Source organism: Pararge aegeria, chromosome 2 (assembly GCF_905163445.1).
Source record: "Pararge aegeria chromosome 2, ilParAegt1.1, whole genome shotgun sequence".
Classification (NCBI taxonomy): Eukaryota; Metazoa; Arthropoda; class Insecta; order Lepidoptera; family Nymphalidae; genus Pararge; species Pararge aegeria.
Window position 1 is genome coordinate 7,343,047 of NC_053181.1, and position 21,782 is coordinate 7,364,828.

A 21,782-nucleotide genomic window follows, 5' to 3' on the forward strand; every position below is an offset into this window, starting at 1 on the left:
ATGATGCCCAGACCGTGGTATAGGCCGGGCTGGTTGCTTCGATTACCGTTCCAAGGTGGACCGTGCAAATGTGATAGTATGCGTTGCAAATGCTGTACCGGTATTCGAGTGCAAGCTCTCAATTTGGATAGACAGAGTAAGTAAAATTTTCAAAGACTTAATACAACATTGACGGCCTTCCTTTTTAAATTTACATCAATAGCTGCTCGTTTATTAAAAAGAGTTTATTTACAGGATTGTGATAAAATTGCTGCTGATAAAATATAATTGTGTTAAATCCGATTCTAATTGCCAATAATTCAGTCGTACATTACCTCATAAAGTCTTTTTACTTTCAGCTTGCGGTATTTTAACATACGACCCTCAACAATCCATGATTGACTTCGAAGTCGTTATGAACAATGCAAGCGTACTGAGAGAATCCTTTTCAAGTGAGTATAAAGTAAATCCCACGTAGTCCAAACTGACGAACAATCCAAAAAAACAAAATTCAAAACAATTGCACCACCAATTGTCAGGGTTTCGTATAACTTGGCTTCATGTGAAGCTCTTTGATAGGTTTGTTGAAAACAAGAGAAAAAAACCCAAGGGTTTGTTGGACTGGGCATTAGTTTTTACGCCCCCGAGGTCTTTGATAAAAGTAAGACCTACGTCAGAGTGTCGTAAGGAATTGTGGTACACGACTCTTGCCATTGTTAGCACGCTGGGCGCAAAGTTGTCCGTCCTAAGCGGGCTAAGAAATGTTTTAAACTTGCGCCCACTTAAAATTCTTGTCATCAATTTAATGTATTAAGTATACCGATTAACGGTGTATCGAAATTGTTTTACTGTCATTCCATAGCGGAAATGCAATTAATAATGGTACTTAGCTATGTATTAATTTAAATTATTTGCATATTGGCTTTCGCTCCTTTTTAAATATGTAGAACTAAAGATATAATGTAAAAATAATAGTAACAGCTGTGCCAAACTGCAGCATTTTGAAAACGTTCTACTCACTCTTTTTTCTCAATCGTCCGAATGTTGATTGCCGAAAAATGCATTGTCTTTTTGTCATATTAATATAGTAGTAGTAGGTAAAATAAACAGGGTATCTATATATCCGTTTTTTAATTTTCATGTAGAGAATCGTCCATGTAGGGAAACGTCTAAAGGCTATTTTATTTTATAAGTTACATAAATTGAACGCGATTATTTTTTAAATCGAAACCGTGGCATAGAACAGACTGCAGAGAGAATATCGCGGCTCGAGGTGTCCCCTGTGGTCTTATAAGTGGGAGGTCCCTGGTTCGATCCCCACAAAGGGCAGTTGGTTATTAGATATAAAACTTCTTTAATTTCTGGTCTGATTGGATGGGAGGCTTAGGCCGGCTACTTACCAAATACCACCGTAAGGTCATAGACGTGGTGCCATCTTACAGTGTATTAAAAACAAAACGCGTACTTATATTATAGGTATTAATGGTGGTGTGATAACGTACAAAAATTCAGAACCTAGTTAGTACCTACCCAAGTTGAAAAGTAGGTGCGTATACTTCGATTCAAACTTGATTTCTTCGCGGAAGTTTTCAACTGTACCGCCTGAAACGTGCAAATGAATTCTGCGCATCGAAACGCACGAAGTTCAAGAAGTTGTAACGTTTGATTTGAAAAATAACTGTCTAATAATGGGATATGCTGTGGATTGATTATAGTCTGACAATGTGAATATCTATATGCCTCCTGATCAAGGAAGTTGGTTTATTTTAGATACTCTTCTTTTACTCGTTAAACTAGGCGTTTTTTTAAGGCAAGACTACATTTTATAATTACAATTTTCGCATTTTTTTTTTTGTCGTTTCAGGTCGAAATCCACCACCTTTCTGCGTGCCTGTACCAGTCCCATACTTACCACCTGGTTTAGTCGACATGTGTGTGAGACTATTCGACGTCAATTTAGTAGATCAAAGGCTCCACGTTTGCATGGATATGGATACTAGAATCGATAAAGCACCAATAGTGGTAAAGTCTCCTTTATTTCATCTCCTTTATTTCATGTCCTTTATTATATATATATATATATATATATATAAGATGGGAGCTACTTTTTTTATACCTACTATATATAAAAAAGTAGCTCCCATCGTTTGTACGTAGGTACGTACGTTATTGTACTAACGTATGACTAACGCTAAAACGATTTGTTATACAAAAACAAATTTTGATTAAGTTTTATACCTGTTTCCCAAGAGTTCTTTCACTTAAAACTTTTGAGAGCCTCGCATCGCTTGCCCTGTGTTTGACTCCTAAAGGTCTTACCTACCGTGTCCTGTAATATAATATTTCGTAATCTGCCTGACAAATTTTCCTATTAAATGCACAAAAAAAAGATAGAATAGTACTGAGTATAGATATACCTATAGGATATCTAATTATCTGAACCAATTTGGATAACATTTTCATCACCAATCCAATGAAGTATCTATAACAATCACGGGAGGATGGAGGGTGCATTAGGTACGCAATAACTCAATTTATTGTAGGTACTTTATTTCGCACTTAATACTTACATGAAACTTTTTTCAGATTCTGCACTTTGATTGTATGGATATGGGTGCAGGAGGTGTTAGTTTAACCAAACCCGGTGACGGCTCGGACTCAAATATTGTACCACCTGGTACTACAACAGAACCTAGTCAAGCGGATAGTGATGTGTACGATCCTGTTATAGAACAGGAAACGATAACAGATAAATCGTTGTTTAAAAATAGTATTAAGTACATTTAAGGTTAACATAATATTATTATCTATATTTTGTAATTAATTGATGATGATGATGACGATGATTGTTAGCATCTCTTATTTTATTAAGTATATAATATAGAATAGTAAAAACTTACCGACATAAAAAATATCACGTTATTTTATTTTACTTCATTCTTGTATCTACTTAAACTTTTAGAAGATACATAAGATAAGGATTAGGTACGTTCATGGTGTATAAGTAGATATATATGTTAGTTTCTTGATTGGGATACTTATTTTAAATTATTGGGAGTTTATTATTTCCGGCCGATTTATAAAAAATAATAGAGTTGAGTAAAAATCTTCATTGCAACTAAACACAAAAGAAACACTACACGGAAAACTGAAATGAATGGAAGAGTACGTTATATAAGCACGGCTGCTAAACCGATCTTAGCGAAACTTTATCCCAGGTAATCTGTTTTTTTTACTTTACTTTTTTTTAAACCAAATAACGATGTTGACTGTGTAATTTTAGTAACTTATTTCTAAATATACTTCTACCTGCCTCTTCCTTGCTTCGATCTACGAACTTACAATTTATTTGTGTAGATGTATACTAAATTGTCACGATCAGCTATGTTTAACAGCTATTTTTAGGTAGTTATATGAATTCCAGTGAGTATGATGTTATAGTAATTATTTATTAATACTATTAATTTTAATACTTGTATTTTTTATCAGCCGTTTTTCATTCATCTTAATAATGATTAGAACCCTCTTTTAGAATAAAACTTATTCGGTCCTACTATTAGGGTTGCTTGGTAGATTCAAGGAAGGTAGCGCCTCTATTAATTTCTATTCCCTTTAGTCGTGCTTTAATTGTTAATACTAAGAAAAATGCGTACCGTAGCATGATAGAGGTCAGTGATAAGAACCCAGAGCCGTAAAGTAAGTGAAAAAAATATTGTTTATGCTAATTGTCAAATGTCAAATTTTTCTGTGGTCAGTGAAGGCAACTCGAGGTATAGTTTGGGCATAGTTTGGGCCAAAGAGTAGATGGTTTGGCCATAAAAAATTAATTTGTGTGCAAGTTTAGCTAAAATTCAATGGTAATAACATATTAACGTTGTTCATTAACCTAATTTTACTTTAAAATGGGTGATACTGATGATTATTACGATGGTGACGGGTTAGTAGAGTTATGCATGCTATTTTATTTCTTTATTGTTTATTATTTTCGTCTAATTTTGTTATTTAATTTCTTTATCACCTTTTTACACCGTTTAACTTATACTTCTAACCTTTTCTTGAGTGAACTAGCACCCTATGTTGTACTTCCACACTACCTCCATGAAACATTGATAATAATTTTAAATAATTCCCTACCACAAACATAAAATTAAGATTAAATATTTATCACCATAAATGCCGGCCGCTTACGTTTTGTTGCTCAGATATTTTATTATTGTTTAATTTTTTGTTTTCCTACTAAACTTAATGTTAAACCAGTATCAACCATTTCAAAATTTGCCTACAAAGCTATAATGAACTTTATCTACTATACAGTTAATTATAGCAGTGCCATTCCTCATTCTACATAGCAAAAAATGATTTTAATTAGTGATTTATATTAGGGATATATATTAGTGATTATATTATTGTATGAAAACAGTTATTCACCATAAACCATGGCCTATCCAGTAGTCCGTTTTTAATAGGAACTTTTTTAGAGAAAAATGATGGCATTAGAATCTCAAGTGCTACTTTAACCATATCTAGCAATATTACCCATAACTTTTTCATGACTGGCTCTTCTTTCTCACTGTTCCATTTGTTCTAAATAAGCTGCTTCACTATTGAACTCGCTAATCTAGCCCAGGTATATTCTATATGATTGCTATACCCACACTCTCTGACAGCAATTTTCTTGTTGGTTTGTTGGTGTTTCCCGTACCTCCATGCATGCTCTGCTCATATGGAAATGATGACAGATTGTGACAAATACAGATCTGCGCTAAAGCATTAATTATCTTGCCATGGGGAGGTGAAGAAGTTTGATAGACTTCCTACTTCTCCTCTTTCTGTAATTTTTAGATTGTTCTATCTCTGGGGCCACAATAAACCTACTGATTGTTGTAGGCACAATGGTACCACCAGGTGTCCTTCCAATTTAAGAGGTTAACTCAGACAGATGTCATACTCCTGTGTCCATCACTCAGAAGTTCTTATTCTCAACCTATGCCAAACTCTTATGCGGTTGAAAAGATGCAATGTCCATGTTGTATCTTAATTGCTGGTTGGCCTAAAAAATATTCCCTTCCCGAGTTTAACTAAAAGCCTTCAGTCATTTGCCGCTGCTGCTGATTGACATTGATTTGAGACAGCCAATTGTACAACGGTGAACTATTTACTGCATCTTATATTTATCAATATTGTACTGACATATTCTTGAGTGTATAACAACTTTCTAATAATTTGAATGTGAAATAATTGTTGGATAATATCAAAATGCTACTTTTGATTTTTATTATAATAATTACGTGTTAAAAATATTTTTGTAGGACAATGGAGTCATTACCAACCTCACCTGAAGTAACCTATAATTGGGTTGATATAACTACAGATTTCTTTAATCATATACAAGGTAATCTTTACTGTTAATTATAAAATTGTGTTAGTTTCTCTGTTTTTTTGAATGCAGTTATGCAAAAGCGTTTCAACCCACAAGTAACAAAAAATGAGTTGAACTAAGATAAAATTAGTTTAATTTTTATATTTAAATTTTTGGATTATAGGCAATTTAGCATTTCAAGCCTTTAGTCATATTGCTATAAGAAATGCATTTAGTCATCTTGGAGCCTGACTTAGTCTCTTGTAGTCCTATTTGTGTGCATGCCAACAGCATGTAGATTGGGCACTTTGTTTGCAGTTTCAATGCAGCATTCAAACTGCAGTCTGCGGGCAATTTAAATACTCTTTAAAGTGTGAATTTCTAAAAATAGATCATTGATCTACACAAAAATCTCTCATTTATAAAAATGATATAAATCAGTTTCAATCTTATTCCCATTAAATAAAAGCAATTGTATTTAATTGCTTCATACAGTATAGCAATCCTAATATTATTTATATTTTCAGATCTGCAGTTAGGTGAATTGCTCCATGATGGTCACCTTTTCGGTCTCTTTGAGGCCATGTCAGCCATTGAGATGATGGACCCAAAAATGGATGCTGGTATGCTGTGTAATCGAGGAAATCCTAAACCGTTGAATTTTCAGCAGGCTGTTGCGGTAAGTTGTCTTCCCAAAAGCATGCCCACTAATATTGGAGCAGCCTGTTGGATTTGTATATTGTAAATCTTTACACCAATAAAATAAAAAATATTTTTTTGCAGTGTGGTAAGCTCAAAATAGATGACCTAGATCCATCAGAAATCATTGGAGTCATAGATGCTACTGTCGCATGTATTGTTTCATGGTTAGAGGGGCATTCCCTCGCACAGACAGTGTTCACAAACCTGTACCTACATCAACCCCACTTGATTACAAACAAAACTCTGAAAGCTTACTGCATAGCTGTTTATAAGCTATTGGATTGTATTAGAGATTGTATTAACAAGTAAGTTTTATATTATTTCTAATAAGTACACATAAAAAATGTGTGGTTGAACTTGTGTTAAGAATCTTTGGCTGCGGATCACAATATTCATTCCAGATTTGATACTGAGGCATTATCTATAAAATATAGGAGAAATTACGAAATGTTATGAGAAGCTATTTTTTAAACTCACAATCGCATAAGTTAATTAATATAATTTATTTACTACTTTTTAAAAATTGTTTTAAGAGCACAAGTGTTTGAAGAAGAAGATTTTCTACCAATGGGTTACGGTTATCGCTTGGGTTCAAATCCTCAGATAGGAAACACATACAATGCTAATCTAGAAGTCAGTGAACAGAAATGTATTGCGATGCTTCGAGAGCAAGAAGAGGAGCTAAACAAGAAAGCAAGGAGTCACGAAGATGAGGTATTGTGATGTGATTTATTATGAACCAATTATCATACTTCAGGGTGATTGAAAGTGTGCTTTAAAAGCGTAATAGCTCGAGGGCCATATTAATAAACATAACGTTGGAATGGTTATGCAGTGTTTTGTCCCACTTTAACTGACATCACCTTTTATATGTTAGAGTGAAAAAACAGCATAGTTACTCGGATGATATGTAACGTTTATTAGTGAGGCTCCAAAAGTTAAACCAGATGAACTCTAATGTCCGAAAAGTTGATGCTCTAAATTCCACCATTTAGACAGTCGAGTATTTTCTAAAATCACAAGGTTTAAATTTATTGATCTGTTAATTTGTTTTCAAATCAATTTTTTTTTTCACTTTAATCTCATTATTCTAATAAATCTATCTATTAATTTTCTTTTTAAACAAGTTGTGAATTTATTGTTTTTTTTTTACTTCTTTCCAACAGATACCTAACTCCCTTAAAGGAATTTCCTCCACCGTCTTTGCCACTTGTTAACACGACCTCGTTACTTATATTAAAAGTGACAATATTTGTGCAATTAAGTTTAGTATCTTAATAACGTAATTAAATGATTATTCGATCTTCCGACATCAATTTTTTTTTGATGAAATAAAATATCAAACTATTTTGTAGGCTAATGAATTATGGACGGCTTTAGCGGCTAGGATCCGTTTCACAAGAATGTTCTACCAAGCTCTTCTGTTGATAACTCGAAGGGACTCCCAATCTGGAGCCGACTGTGTTGCATTGCTGAACGGGTGCTCCGAAATGATGAAGGTCATAACTAGGACGGTGGGAAAAGGGACGCAGCCTTTAGAAAATTGTAAGTGTATTATATGGTTTCTATACCCGCGACTTTATTAAAGTAATGTAATAGTATCCAGATGAGTTAATTCAGTGCACGACAAGACGGAATAAAACTAAGGACAGTCCCGGATACAAGATTGTAGACTTACTGTATCGAAGTAAGACACGACAATACCTCCGCGCCACAACGTTCATTATATGTCGTAACTGGATTATTTTTCTTATTTATATATTCCTCCTGGCCGTATCCGGCCACAGCGACTCTCCTTATTTGCTGGCATAACCACTTTTTTTTCAATCTGCGATCACATTGACACTTTAGTACCAATAATATTGTAATATATGGCCGATGACGGTCTGGCCTTAGTTTATACCATCAAGTAAGATAATCAAGAAGAGAACAAGTATTATACTTGTACCATCAAGTAAGATTGAGAGACGATTTATAAAATCTTTCCTGGATTATACGGACGTGCGAATATTGTGCGAATGAGAGAGCACGATACCTTTCATAAATCTTTTATTTAATGGTGCGGGTTATAATATTGCATTCGAACATAGAAGCCTGATTGAAGATTGTAACGAGTACAGGTTATTGGACTTATATCTTTTATGCCTTTCTACGTCGCAACGTACTGGGATAACGACTGGTTGTACGTCACTAAAGGGGTGTACGTAGAGTATTAGAGCTTTCCACCAGACTAGACTTGAGTGAGTAATCGTTGCTGGGATACATTTATAACATTACTAGCTTCTGCTCGCGACTTCTTCTGCGTGGACTTCAGAATAGTTTTAAAGCTTCGTTCGTTAACAATTTTTAATCCTACCACAGGAACTATTTGAGAGATCGGAATAGAAAGTACATGCCCTTTTCCATAGCATAGGTGACATGCATACCAAATGTCAAAGATGTCTGCCCGCAGTTTAGCTCGTAAACAATTTTTAATATTCCCTCGGGAACCACTTAAGGAATCGGCATAAAAGGTAACCTATATTTTTTCCCATGTCAAATGCTACATGCATGCCAAATTTCTTCCCAATCCGTTCAGCCGCACTTTCGCATTTATAATATTAGTAGGATGACAAATTATTAAACGAAGAGTAGAAATCCGTGATGAATGAGTTAGGAAGTAGGGAATTACAGCACTTTATCTGTGATAAACCCGATCCTATTCTATTCTTTGACAGTCTACTAAAGGCCATTATTCTATGTCTTATACATTATCAACGAGTATACAAACTATTGTTTGTTGATATATTTAATATAATCATCGGGTTTATATAAAGCGGGGATAAAGTGCTGTAATTCCCTATTTCCTAACAAATGTTTATAGCTTTAAGTATTACAGTTGTCGATGGAAATGGAATGGTGAGAGTGTCTCCCGCAATCTTCCGTATGGGGACTACTTCCTTAAGTGTTCAGTTTTGTGGGCAACCGAATCAGTACTAATTTATTATGTGTATTACAGCTGATTCTCCTAACCCAATTGGCTTCGAACCAATGATCAACCAACGCCTCTTGCCGCCAACTTTTCCTCGGTACACCCGCATTAAGCCGCGCGCAGAAGCGTTGCAGTATTTCGATGAGCTCGTCACTAGACTGCGCCACGCGTGGAAGATCACCTCGGCCACCAATTTTCATACAGCACTTGTATGTTACTATCTTATTTGTGATAATACAGTTGTATATTTCTTGTTATTGTTTTGTTGTTTATGTTTGTTTGGACTAATTTAGATAATAATTGTTCTTGATCAAAAGGAAAGGAATTCATCTCACTTGAGTTGTTGTTGTTGTTGAGTTGATTTTCCATTTAAATGCAAGGCAAAAAAAACGCTATACGATTAAAGATTTGAACACATTCAGATGTATGTATTTAAAGTAAGTGAAAAATTATGAAGCAATGGCCACTCTGGCCTAGAATGACTTTTCGGTGCAAAGCTAAAGTTAGCTGATATTTATGCTTTTTTAAAAGTGGTACAATATAAAATTTGCTTTAATGGTGAAAGAAACATCGTGGTGTCAACAAGTCTGGAACCTGCACACCCATAAAATTCTAATTCTAAATGGAAAAAACCCGATTTTGAAACATTCATCCATTGAAACTCCTATTAGCGTGATGATATGCTATCCAACCCTGAAATAATTATTTCAAATCGGACCACTAGTTCCTAGGATCATCGCGTTCAAGTAAACAAACAAACAAAATGTTCAGCTGCTCCTGAAATCTACTACGCGGGGCTAATGGCTCTTTATCAATTAAGAAGAAACCATACGTTTTCAGGACTTTTTTATGGAGTTTAGCCGTCAACGAGCTTGCATACTATCCAGATCTGCATTGCAACTGCTCTACCTGAGTCCGTCTCCCGCCTCTACTGCCTCCATGGCCCAAGCCGCAGCCAACACTCCAGCGGGTCAGCAGAGACCTCAACACGTGTTTATGGACATCCTGAGGGAGTCGGTGAAGAGCTTTGTGAATCCTCCCAATGTTTCAATGAAGGCAGCGGTCGGAACGAATCCTCCGGTGAGTGGGGTTAATTACAATAAATAATGGAGTGTGGGCAAATGTGTTGTTCTTCAACTTTAAAAGAAAAAAGCTCAATCGGGTTTCAGCGGTGCGCAACGAAAGCAGATTTCCTAGAACACGCTACACGCACGCGTTTTTGAACACGCTATATATAAATTTTGCCGAAATAATAGTAACACGTCTCGCCCTATTAAAAGGGTTTTAAAATATAGATTTTGGTTCTTGTCTCTGTCTGTCTGTCTGTCTGTAGAGTTAGCTTGTATACTGGAGATGGAGGCATATGTTTAAATGTATGTAAAACTAATAATCTCAAAAACCGAGAAAACTGCAGATATCACATGTCTGTTTCTCTGTCTGTTACATTTCTTGACAATTTGAATCAAAATCGGTTGATTCCTTCGTGATACATGAATGCTTTTCAGTGCCTGGGTGTTTGTCTGTAAATTATAAGTATTTATGTATATTATTCATAAAAGTATTCATCAGTCATCTTAGTACCCATAACCCAAGCTACGCTAGATGGCGATTTGTGTATTGTCGTAGTATATTTATATTTGTTTATTTATTAATGTTTCCATTGTTTCAGACGCGAGAATTTGTGGAGAATTTCCTAACACGGTGCATTCGTCCGTTTGCAGTATTAGTGCAAGTGTGCGGACACAATCGCGCGAGACAGCGGGATAAGCTCGCGTTATTGTTGGACGACTTTGCTGCACTTCAAGATGAAGTGAGTGTTTTGCTTTCTTTAAGAGAACGACTCGGCCACTTGGTGTCGGTGGCTTCATTTTGAAAGAATGGTGTGTGAGCATGGGTCTGTGGTCTTTTAAGTCGAGGTCCCGGGTTTCAATTCCCAGCGGGGCCTGGTGAGAAATAGTGGGAGGCCAGTAACCACCCTCACGACAAAGACGTGTTGCCAAGCGATTGAGCGTTCCGGTGCGATGACGCGCATAAATTGATTTGGAGTGACATAGCACTGGGTGAGGTTCCAGTCAAAAAAAAATGTCGGCGTGTGACGCTGGCGGGTTATTATTCCCAGCGACATGTCGGGGCTTGTACGCTACTTGCTGCTAACAGGATTACCCTTCAGTTGCAAAGCGTCTAAGGATTTTGGATGACATCATGTTTATTAAGATATTGGGTGTTTTAATGCAGAATGTTTTATAGAGGGCTGGCGTACCCAGACCGCTTCGCCGGGCTAGATTTTGCTTTATTTTATTTAAACAATAAACTTACATCATTAAATTTTTAATTTAAGTCTCATAATATATTAAATCATTTATTTCTCTCCGTATTATACATATACATATATTCTCTCGAGCGGGTGAAAATCGTTATCTACACCCATGTACACCCAACAATAGAATATCATCATAGTAAATATAAGCTGTATTTGACAGTTCAAAAATAGGAGTGCTCCGATCGTCACCAAACTTTACAGGATTACTCGCCGGGTCAATCCGGAGATTCCCTGAAAGTTTCATTGAAATCGGTCCAGCCGTTTCGGAGCATACACGGAACATACCCACACACTTTCTCTTTTATATATATAGATTTAAAGCATGGGTGTAGATAAAATGTATTAAAATAACCCTTGAAATTGTCAACAGGCGGAAAGTGTAGATGCACTAGTCAGCGGGGCAGCCGGCACGGTCCTCAGGCCTTACTTCACGACCTGGATACTATACCACGTGCTACGTGTCATGATTGCGTACCTGCTATCCGGCTTGGAGCTGGAGTTGTACAGCGTACACGAATACCATTATATCTTTTGGTTAGTGGTTACTGTATCTTATATCTTTAAACGAGCAATTCTTGTAGATATACAATAATTGGAATCTCGGATTCGGCTCCACAATTTCATGAAATTTAGTATACAGGGGGGTTTTGGAGCGATAAATCGATCTAGCTAGGATTCATTTATATTGGAATCTCGGGCAAAAACTGCAAAAAATATCCTTTTTGAGAGATTCTAATGCGTGCGATGCGTGAACGGTAAACGTTAGGCCAAACGACGGAAGTATGTAGTAAGTATATCGAAATTCTTTAAAGTTCTATAAAACAGTCCGCGACAACATAAGATTTTTTTTTTAAATCTGCTCATTCGCGGACGAAGTCGCGCGGGTCCGCTAGTTTGTTTTATACATGAGTGAGAGGTAATAGTAGTAAACACTTCGGCTGTCCTTTCGGAGGGACAGAGTTCGATCCCCCCTCACACACCTGAAACTTTTCGGAGTTATGTGCGTTTCAAACGGGCAATTGAATGACCTTTATCTACTCCCATGCCTTTAAATTAATAAATACAATTTAACTTCCGCTCCGCCATTATAGTTATTTATGCAACTTTTGTATAATAAGGGGTATTAAACACTCATGTGATACTATTATCGCCCACGCTCATGTTTATATACACTTACTCGTATTATACAACAGTTGGATAAGTAACTAAAATGGCGGATTTTTTCATTTATTCACAATCGAAATTTCTCCATACTTGTCAACCAATCCGCACTTGGCGAGCTTTGTGGACTACAGCCTAAAATTTTTTTTTATTTTCTTTTCATTCCATTCTCATGTTTGCCGCTTAGTTGGTTGGTTTGATAATGATGAGTTTTTATAGGTATCTATACGAGTTTCTATACGGTTGGTTGGTGTCCGCACTCGGTCGTGCGGATGGGCTGGCGGGCGAAGTCCGGAAATCCGACGCGAAGAAAAGCGGCGCGCGGAAACTGAAGAAACGTACGCGCCCCTACGCGAGGGAGGGGCTCATGTGCCAAGTGATGCAGAATATGTGCGGGGGGTATTATAAGGTAAGGTTATTCATCACCCATGACACAAGATACGTTTACTTTGGGACTAGATGGCGATGTGATGTAATGTCGTAGTATATTTACTATAAAACGTTTTATTTCTAACCTTTCTACGACCTCGGTGAGTGCTGTTCAAGTGGGAGGTCCCAGGTTCGATACCCGGTGGGTACAATTTGGGAATTTATAAATACTGAATTTTCCCTCGTCAGTAGGCAAATAGTGCATTAAAATCAAACTTATACGTATTTGTTGTAAGCTCAAATTTGCCTGCAATTCTTCAGCTTAGGCTGGATAATTCTCTTTTGGAGAATATGAGAAAAAAATTAGAAGGATGAGATTTGCATACTCACAATAAGGCCCATTTACTTAGACGGTACCCCTTGAGCAGATTTTGTACTTCGGCTACTCAGTGGCGTGCATATAGCTTTTGACCAGGGTATGCATTAAGCAGGACGATGGCATAAAATGGAAAAATCCTTATACTATACAAGTAATATAAAAAATAAGGCAATGCCTTTGCGTATGTATGAAGTGCACGCCACTGCGGCTACTGGTCAAGAGGGAGGCTTTGGCTTAGCGTTACCACCCTACTGATAAATACGTGCCGCCATGGGAGTTAGCGTTCCAGTATAATGTCGCTGGGTTTAATATAACAGTCATATTATATTAAACCCCGCAAATTACATTTTTTCACAACTTCCTCTATATTGGTATCAAATGAAAGAGCTTGACTAATAGAACAATGTACATTGAGGGTCGGGGGTTTCTTTTAATTTGAATTTTTTATATGTTTATTATAGGCTCTTGTCGCATTCAAATTGCAAGGAAAGATCCGACAGCCGCAGTCGGAGTTCGACAACGAGGCAGTGAGGTACAAGCATAGGTTCGCGCCTTTGTCTGTACTGACGCCGCCGCAAGTACATTATCACGAGTTCCTGGAATTGACGCAACCTTTACAGTGAGTACTTCATACCTTTATAATTTAATACGATGGTATAATTTTTTTTTTTATTTCTCCACAAGTAGCTTTAGTTTTAAGTTTACGATTGTGGTTATCGCCATCATCTCACTACCGTCTAATTCTTATGTACGCATAAAAAGTGCCACCTATGGGCCTACTTGAATAAAGATATTTTTGACTTTGACTTTGACTTTGACTAGCCTTTGACTGTAAGCCCACCTGGTGGTCATGATGCAGTAATGGTAGCGAGCTTCCCTATACAAGAGTCTAGCAGTTAAGCCAAGTCTATACCCCCAAATGGTTTCTACACTACATCGTACCGGAACGCTGAATCATTGACCGAAGCAGAAATTATTAATTCCCTAATTGCGCGTGCCGGAGATCGAACCCGGGAACGCTAAGACCAGAGCGCTCACCAGCGCGCGACGGAGATTGAATCTCTCTTATAACTCATGATTTAATGATTTGTAAAAATAGGTGTCCCTCAGGGTTCTATGTTAGGACCTTTTCTGTTCCTCATTTACATGAATGATAGTTTTATTTATATTTAAATTTGAAATAATGTTCATTTTGTTTTGTTTCAGATACGAAAATCCTGTAATTTTATATCTAGGCGGTTGTAAGCATTTCCAACAAGCTAGATCTTTGTTAGAAACTATTTCAGTACCAGACAATGAGGTAAGATTTGGTGATTAGAGCAACTTATTTAATATTTAATCGAGCAACTAAACTCGGTGCCTAGTGTGAGTTTTTCTACTAACGTCTTACCTATTCGATCGCGTTAAAGATAAGTACGATTTGTGAATCCAACTAGCACGATCTGAAATGTTTGAATTAGTTTGGTGGGAAAATAAATGTGCTTCTTTTGATCTTTACAGGGTGTTTCCTTATGAAATATAAGTATTTCGTAATTCTGTTACACGTTGTGTATTACAAGTGTTTATAATTCATAAAAAATATTTCAGTCATCTTATTACCCATAACACAAGCTACACTTACTTTGGGGCTAGATGACAATATGTGTATTGTCGTAGAAAAAAAAGCGAGAGTTTTCCCAAAATCACCACGTTGAAGATGACACTACTGCCCGTTATGCGTTTAATTTTTTTTAGGAAAAATATGTTAATTTAGTTTTCTTCTAATTTACAGGTAACAGATCTCCTGAAAGTAGCCAAAACAAATTTTGTAGTGTTAAAACTATTAGCGGGCGGGCATAAGAAGGACTCAACCGTGCCGCCCGAATTCGATTTCTCAGTACATAGACACTTTCCTATAATTAAATTAGTGTAAATAATGTAATATTATTTAAGATTTTATAAGACTATCGGTCTTTGGATTTATTGCTGTATAAAGTTGTCGGAAGAAGTTTGTAATATAAAATCTGACTGCTAAAACTCGAAACTAAAGGTCAGAACGTTTCTATTTTAGGAATAATTCAATTTTTTTATATAATTAAATTTTTTAATTAATTATAATTTCAATTTCGTCAGAGCGACATAAAAGAACAAAGAAATATACATAATATTTCGCAGACGTTAGCTCATATAATATACCATACCATTAGCACTCATTTCTTTATATAGACTATGGGACCGAGCAAACCAAAAATAAATCTGTTATATTTTGTTATAATTTTGCAATCGGTAGGGATTTCGAAGTTTTGTGAGAGTCATAATGTGAATTAAAAAAAAAAAACTATGTATTGTGAAAAGCAACAATTTTATGTAATATACAAAGTGCAATAATAATTGAAATGGTTTCAATTGCTATGTCGTATTGCTATAAAGCTGTGATAGCCTAGTGGTTAAGGCTTCGGCTTTCTTTTCTTGGCGACCGAGTTCGTTCTCTGGACGCACCACTGACTTTTGGAGTTATGTGCGTTTTAAATTTAAGCAATTTAAATATCGCTTGCTTTAACAGTGAAGGAAATACATCGTGAAATCTGCATGCCTGAGAGTTCTCCATAATGTTCTCTACAGCGTGTAAAGTCTACCAATCTGTACCAGGCTAGCATGGTAGACTACGGCATAAACCCTTCTCATTCTTTTGACGGCCGAGCAGTGCTTTCTGAGTCCAAGGCCGTGGGTTCGATTCCCGCAACTTTAAAATGTCGTGTGATGAACATTGATGTTTTTCAGTATCTGGGTGTTTATATGTATATTATAATTATGTATGTATATTATAAATTAAAATATTCATCAGCCATCTTAGTACCCTTAGCACAAGCTACGCTAACTTTGGGGCTGGATGGCGACGTGTGTATTGTCGTAGTATATTTATTTATATTCTGAGAGGATACCCGTGACCTGTAGTTGGCAGGATAGGGTTTCATGATGAGAATAATGATGGCTATAGTAGTACCATAGTGCAATACCGAGATCCGATGCAGCCGTCTAGATAGAAATGACGTGTGATGAGTACAGGGCGACGAAAGGACTCTAACTTGTCTCTGTAGTTAGTCGTACTTAGTGTTTATCGCCTTACACTGTCAAGATGCAGTCGACGATGGCATTTACCACGGGATCAAAGGCGTCGAACTGCTGTATATCGCCTTTATACTCGAGTACCTTTATTAAAGGATTTGCATCTTTACAACCTTAGAATTCTATTTTAGTATCAAAACGCATAACCATTCCGAGTAAACTGGACCTTGTTTTGTCATGTGGGAATCCTCTTGGATACTTCTCCACAGGGAGGCGAAAATCGGACAATCTAATGTTAAATTCATCGACAGTTTTACATCCAGAAATGATGAAAATCAGTCGGTTATTCAGAATGTATGACATTAAGGTCCATTTTACTTTGACATTATATATTATGAAAGTTAAGCTTAGTTTGCTATACACCGCGAACAGCAGGAGAATCTGTATGATGTAATTTCTTCAATCCGTATACTCCATACCAAAGAGATCCTCGGCAATGTAGGGTACATTGCACGCACGTTTCGCTCCGAAACCGGAGCATCCTCAGGAGATGTAGACTTAACAATGAATAATTGTTAAGTGAAAAATTAGCCGAATGTGACGCCTTTTATACCTTTCGTACCTTCCTTATCTATCTTAGCCCCTCCCACCACATTAGTGCCTCTGAATATATTCAATAGCAATTCGAACCTCCCATTCTTATGTTTAATAATTTATAATTGTTCTCTCAAATCAAGTCTCAACCCTTCATCTATCCAATAATTGACATGTAGTGTTTTGATATTTGAAAACTCAAAATCGCGTACACTTAGTAGAAGACCTTAGAGCAGTTATTATTGTGATAATTTATTAAATTTAAAATTAATTAATCAAAATATTTTCAAAATGCACTGCGCTGTGAAAAAGCCTGCCAACCGTATTCGCTAACCTTTATAATTATTGACTTTTAAAAATAAAACGAATTGCGGTATATAAATAAATTTAATATCTTTAAAATCATACTTGGTTAAAATACAATGATAATACTATACATAATACGACTCAGGCATAATAGAAAAGACAATCGTGAAGATCTGAGACCTTGCGGCAAAACATGCTAATTTTAATCTGTTAACTTAATTATGAGATTGTCGTGCCAATAACTCCCTAATTACATTGTCGTGTCACAGGTCACATTATGTCCTACAGTTGTAATTGTATCTATTGAATAGAAATGTGCAATTATTTTAAGGGTTCAATATAGTATGTATATGTTAACCCAACAGTGTCTGAGAAGACAAGCAAGAAATCGAAATAACACTGTATTTGACTACAAACATTACTACGAAACAAAATCCAAATGTACTGCCAGTTATATTTTTGGTAGGTTTAAATCTTATTGGTTTTCAGCATGTAAGACTTCATATTTCATGTTTGTGAATATTACAGTTCTAATTCTTTAGTATAAAAATGTTACATTTACTTAACTATTGTAAGAGGGTAATTTGGGTGTTTTATTGTTTTTTTTCCTCTTCATCATCATCACCTTCATCATCGTCGTCAGAACCGGCGTCGGATACGTCTGTGTAGCAATCTTGTTCTATTACTTTAACTTTCAGGAAACTGGACGATTGGGGGCCTGAAATAAAAGATCCATAACCTGTATAACTTCTAAGTGACTTTAGAGAAATGATGATTTTCAATTTGTCGCTCATCATCGGAAGAACTTACTATCTGGGAAAAGAAGATTATTAAAATATTGTAGCTTTTGGAAGATTCATTTAATATTTTGTAAGGTTTTTTTGTGTTCTTCCTGACTTTTAATTTCAATATTTTAACTTAATTTTGTAAAATTATAACAGCCATAGTCCGATTTATAATTGCATGGAATAAAATGACATCGACTGTCGCCAGGAAATCGAACTTGATGTCCAGGGACTTGAAACACTTGTTTATTGTTATTTTTATTTAACATTAAGATCTGCCAGTTTAATCCATGCAATTATGAATCGTACTATAGGTACCTACGCGTTAAACACGTTTTTTATCAGTTTCACCTTCCGTATAAACGACGCTGGTGCCGAAGTCTTGCACTGGCGTCGGAGTGACGGGTCGGTTTGGGACCACTGCTGTTGCGTTGTCCTCTCCATCGCCAGCTTCGTCATCACTTTCTATCAATATTTCGATTTCTTCACAGTCCTCCACCTGCATAATAACATCATAAACAAGAAAACCAGATATTTTCCAATTGACATTAGTGAGGCTTTTGATTCTTTTGATTTGTAAGTCACCGGATAAACAGTATCGTACCTACAAAAGGCTACATCGTCACTTACCGCCAGGTATGAATGCAGAGAAACACGTCTCTGTATATTTAAATATGATATATTTAATGTAGTACTATACGTTACTTAAAACATGCATAATAATGGGACAACTGCTTAGGAAATAATTGAAAATCTGGGTATATATATATATATATATATATATATATATATAAATACATGTAACACACGGAGTGCCGCAAGGAAGAGTATTGGGACCATAATTTAATCTCATTTACATCAAACTTCATGACAAGAGTTACCAATATATAGTAGGTAGTCTATTATTTTTAAGGTCTAGCAAATTTAAAAAATACCTGTATATCAAACGACTGTTGTCTATTCTTGAACTCTTGTAGAAGCCTCGCTGAGCTTGGCACTGTACTGGGCGTTAGTTTAAAGTAACTGGGCGAAGGCGTGCCTTGACTGGTACAGCCTTCGTTAATATTGTAGCCAGTATCGAAGTTCAATGCTAGATTGGGATTGGCGAAACAGCGCCGCCTTCGCAGCTGACATCCTGGCCGGGGATCTTCTTCCATTATGGTCGATCTGACGATACAACATTTTTGGGTGACGTAAATATATTTATTTCATATTAAATAGGTACTAGCTGATGCCAGCGATTTTGTCCACGCATAAGACTACGTATTGTTAAATAAATTAAAATCGCCTTAAAATGTACACCTACTATTCTACACAATATAACCTGACACCGCATCGCATCAACCGCCTTAGCTATTTATCCTTTGCTTATCCTCATTGCTTAACGAATTTTCATATTTTCCTATTTGTTTTGCTCCTAAGGGTTCTTAATCAATACATTTGCAAAGAATTTCGTTACCACATGCAAAAAATAGAAGACAACCATTTCAGGCGTTCATACAAGAAAACAAACGAACTCTTCAGATTTTATTACAATAGTCTAAAAATAGTTCTTTCCTTTATGAAAAATATGAAAAGGATAGAACGACTTTTGAACCCCTAAAATTAACGTAGTAATAGATTTGTTTACAAAAAAAATTTGTACCATTATCTGTGTACAACTTATTACGACCGCAGCGGTAAACCAGTTGGTACCGCTTTTCCAGACTTATACCTACTTTTATGAATCAAATCGGACATTAGTACCGGAAGTTTTAACGGAAACGCTTAAAGCGGATTCTTAACGATTTAGGTGATGCGTAGAGAAAAATATTGTGTGTGATTGTGAATATTCGTTATCGTGATGTTAGCCGCCATCTTAACTTACGACACCGATTGAGTATTTTAATTTATTTTATTTTTATTTGGTTACTTTGGATCCATCTACACTATTATATAACAGGATAATTGACGGTCGACTGGCGCAGTGGGCAGCGACTCTGTTTTCTGAGTCCAAGGCCGTGGGTTCGATTCCCACAACTGGAAAATGTTCGAGTGATGAACATAAGTGTTTTTCAGTGTCTGGGTCTTTATCTGTATATTATAAGTATTTACGTATATTATTCATAAAAATATTTATCAGTCATCTTAGTACCCATAACACAAGGCTACGCTTACTTTGGGGCTAGATGGCGACGTGTGTATTGTCGTAGTTTATTTATTTATTCATAATAATTAAAAACTAAACTAAAACAAAAAAAAACTTACATTAGATATTAATATTAAACATACAAAATGGTACAAATTAGAATTTCTGCCTTCAGGCAGGCCTACATGGAGTTTAATATAAAGCTTGTAAATTGGAGAGTCGTATCTATTTATTAATAAAACTCGAAATACGTTGTGAAATACCTTGTGGCAAGAACAATAATTAGACAAGTTAGGTTATATGAATTGTTTAGTGGAAAACGACTGGTGAAAGGTAGATGTTAGCCTAGGCATCTTCTTTCACTAACTTCTTAGAGTTACTTAGGCATTGCCTGGTACGTAGTAAGTGAAATCCGCATAAGTATTTTTGGAAAGATTTTAAACATGACAGAATAAACGAATAAGTCTCAGAGGTTTCTAAAGCACCTCGTAATCCTCATACCTATCCATATGGATAGACGTCGCACCAGCCTTTTATAGATACTAATATTTTAAATGAGAAAGTGTCTGTTAGTTTGTTTGGTACTTATGTTCGGTATTTAGGAAAAAAAAAAAAAAAAAAAAAAAAAAAAACGTAAAACGATCTTATTTAATTTTGGCACAAATGTAGCTTGCATCTTGTAGACGGACATAGGATAATAATTATCCTGGAAAAGTTGTTGACGGTATAAAAAAAAATTTGATATAGTATAAGTAACTAAAATTAGATATGGCATGGCTTTACCGCTTAGTTTCTGTAGGTATTAAAAAAAAACCCAAAATAAACGCGGACGAAGTCACGGCAGCTCCGTTAAAATATGTACTTAGGTAATAAATTTAGTTTAAAAATTTAAATATGATTGTCATAAAATTGTACAGATAAAATCTACCAAAAGATATTTTTATCATTAAGTAGTAAATCATTTAATCTACCTTTTATAAATTTTTCTTCCGTAAGAAGTTGCTTCGCAGGAGCACAATTGGGAAAGCACTGTTGTAAACACACTATTTATTTCGTTGTATTAATATAGATAGGTTGGTAAATAAACATTCAGGTGCACGGAGTTGGCACCGACTAAGAAAGAACCTTGTGCGGTTTAACGTGAAGCCTTACAGGTATAATCTGCAGTGTTTTTTCAGGGGTTGGAAATTTAAATAAATTTTACCTAACCTTTTTTTTTATAAAAAAGTGGTAAAAATAAATTGTGGGAGTAAACGAATCCGAGGCTAGTGTCTCACTTTTTCTCATCGGGGTTCTTGTTACTGACCACCGAACGAAATGTCGTAACTTTTAACGAGCGCACTGTTATCTCTAAGATTTGGTTATTAACGCCCGAAATTAATAATCAATAATCTGAATTTAGTTTAGAAGTAGGTACTATCCTGTTCCTATTCATTCCTAAGTATATAAGCACTTCTTAATTTGTCTGTATTTTATTATTGTCAGATTACTGACATCAGGAACAGTCAATAAGTCACAAATCCATTATTATATAGACTAGTCGGCACATTGCTAATTTCATCGGCACATTCCCAGCAAGAGGTAAAATAAACTGGACGCACAAGTACCTAGATTTTTATATTTGGGAGGAGTCCACAAATTATACATAATTATAAAAAAAAATTAATGAAACTTGTACCTTGTT

General features: G+C 35.8%; 2 protein-coding genes across 3 annotated transcripts; one reads left to right on the forward strand and one right to left on the reverse strand.

Annotated features, from left to right (window-relative positions):
* Positions 1–15,597, forward strand: LOC120632627 (N-alpha-acetyltransferase 35, NatC auxiliary subunit). 2 transcript variants are annotated; one of them, XM_039902581.1, is made up of 17 exons: positions 1–136; positions 339–431; positions 1,844–2,001; positions 2,566–2,738; positions 5,289–5,371; positions 5,866–6,017; positions 6,122–6,345; positions 6,574–6,754; positions 7,396–7,585; positions 9,039–9,220; positions 9,852–10,091; positions 10,681–10,821; positions 11,702–11,865; positions 12,712–12,901; positions 13,702–13,859; positions 14,447–14,540; positions 15,012–15,597. In XM_039902581.1, the coding sequence occupies exons 1-17, from the start codon at positions 1–3 to the stop codon at positions 15,150–15,152; spliced, it is 2,700 nt and encodes an 899-aa protein (XP_039758515.1). In that variant the 3' UTR covers positions 15,153–15,597. The 2 variants fall into 2 exon arrangements, with proteins under 2 accessions (XP_039758515.1, XP_039758508.1); XM_039902574.1 differs by lacking the exons at positions 1–136; positions 339–431; positions 1,844–2,001; positions 2,566–2,738 and adding an exon at positions 3,750–3,916.
* A 1,654-nt stretch (positions 15,598–17,251) lies between these two features.
* LOC120634727 lies at positions 17,252–21,210 on the reverse strand. Its single transcript, XM_039905505.1, has 4 exons — positions 21,070–21,210; positions 18,906–19,137; positions 18,322–18,469; positions 17,252–17,903 (listed from the first exon to the last, which is right to left on the reverse strand). Exons 2-4 carry the CDS (start codon positions 19,125–19,127, stop codon positions 17,779–17,781), a joined length of 495 nt encoding a protein of 164 aa, XP_039761439.1. The 5' UTR covers positions 19,128–19,137; positions 21,070–21,210; the 3' UTR covers positions 17,252–17,778.
* Positions 21,211–21,782: the final 572 nt, after the last annotated feature.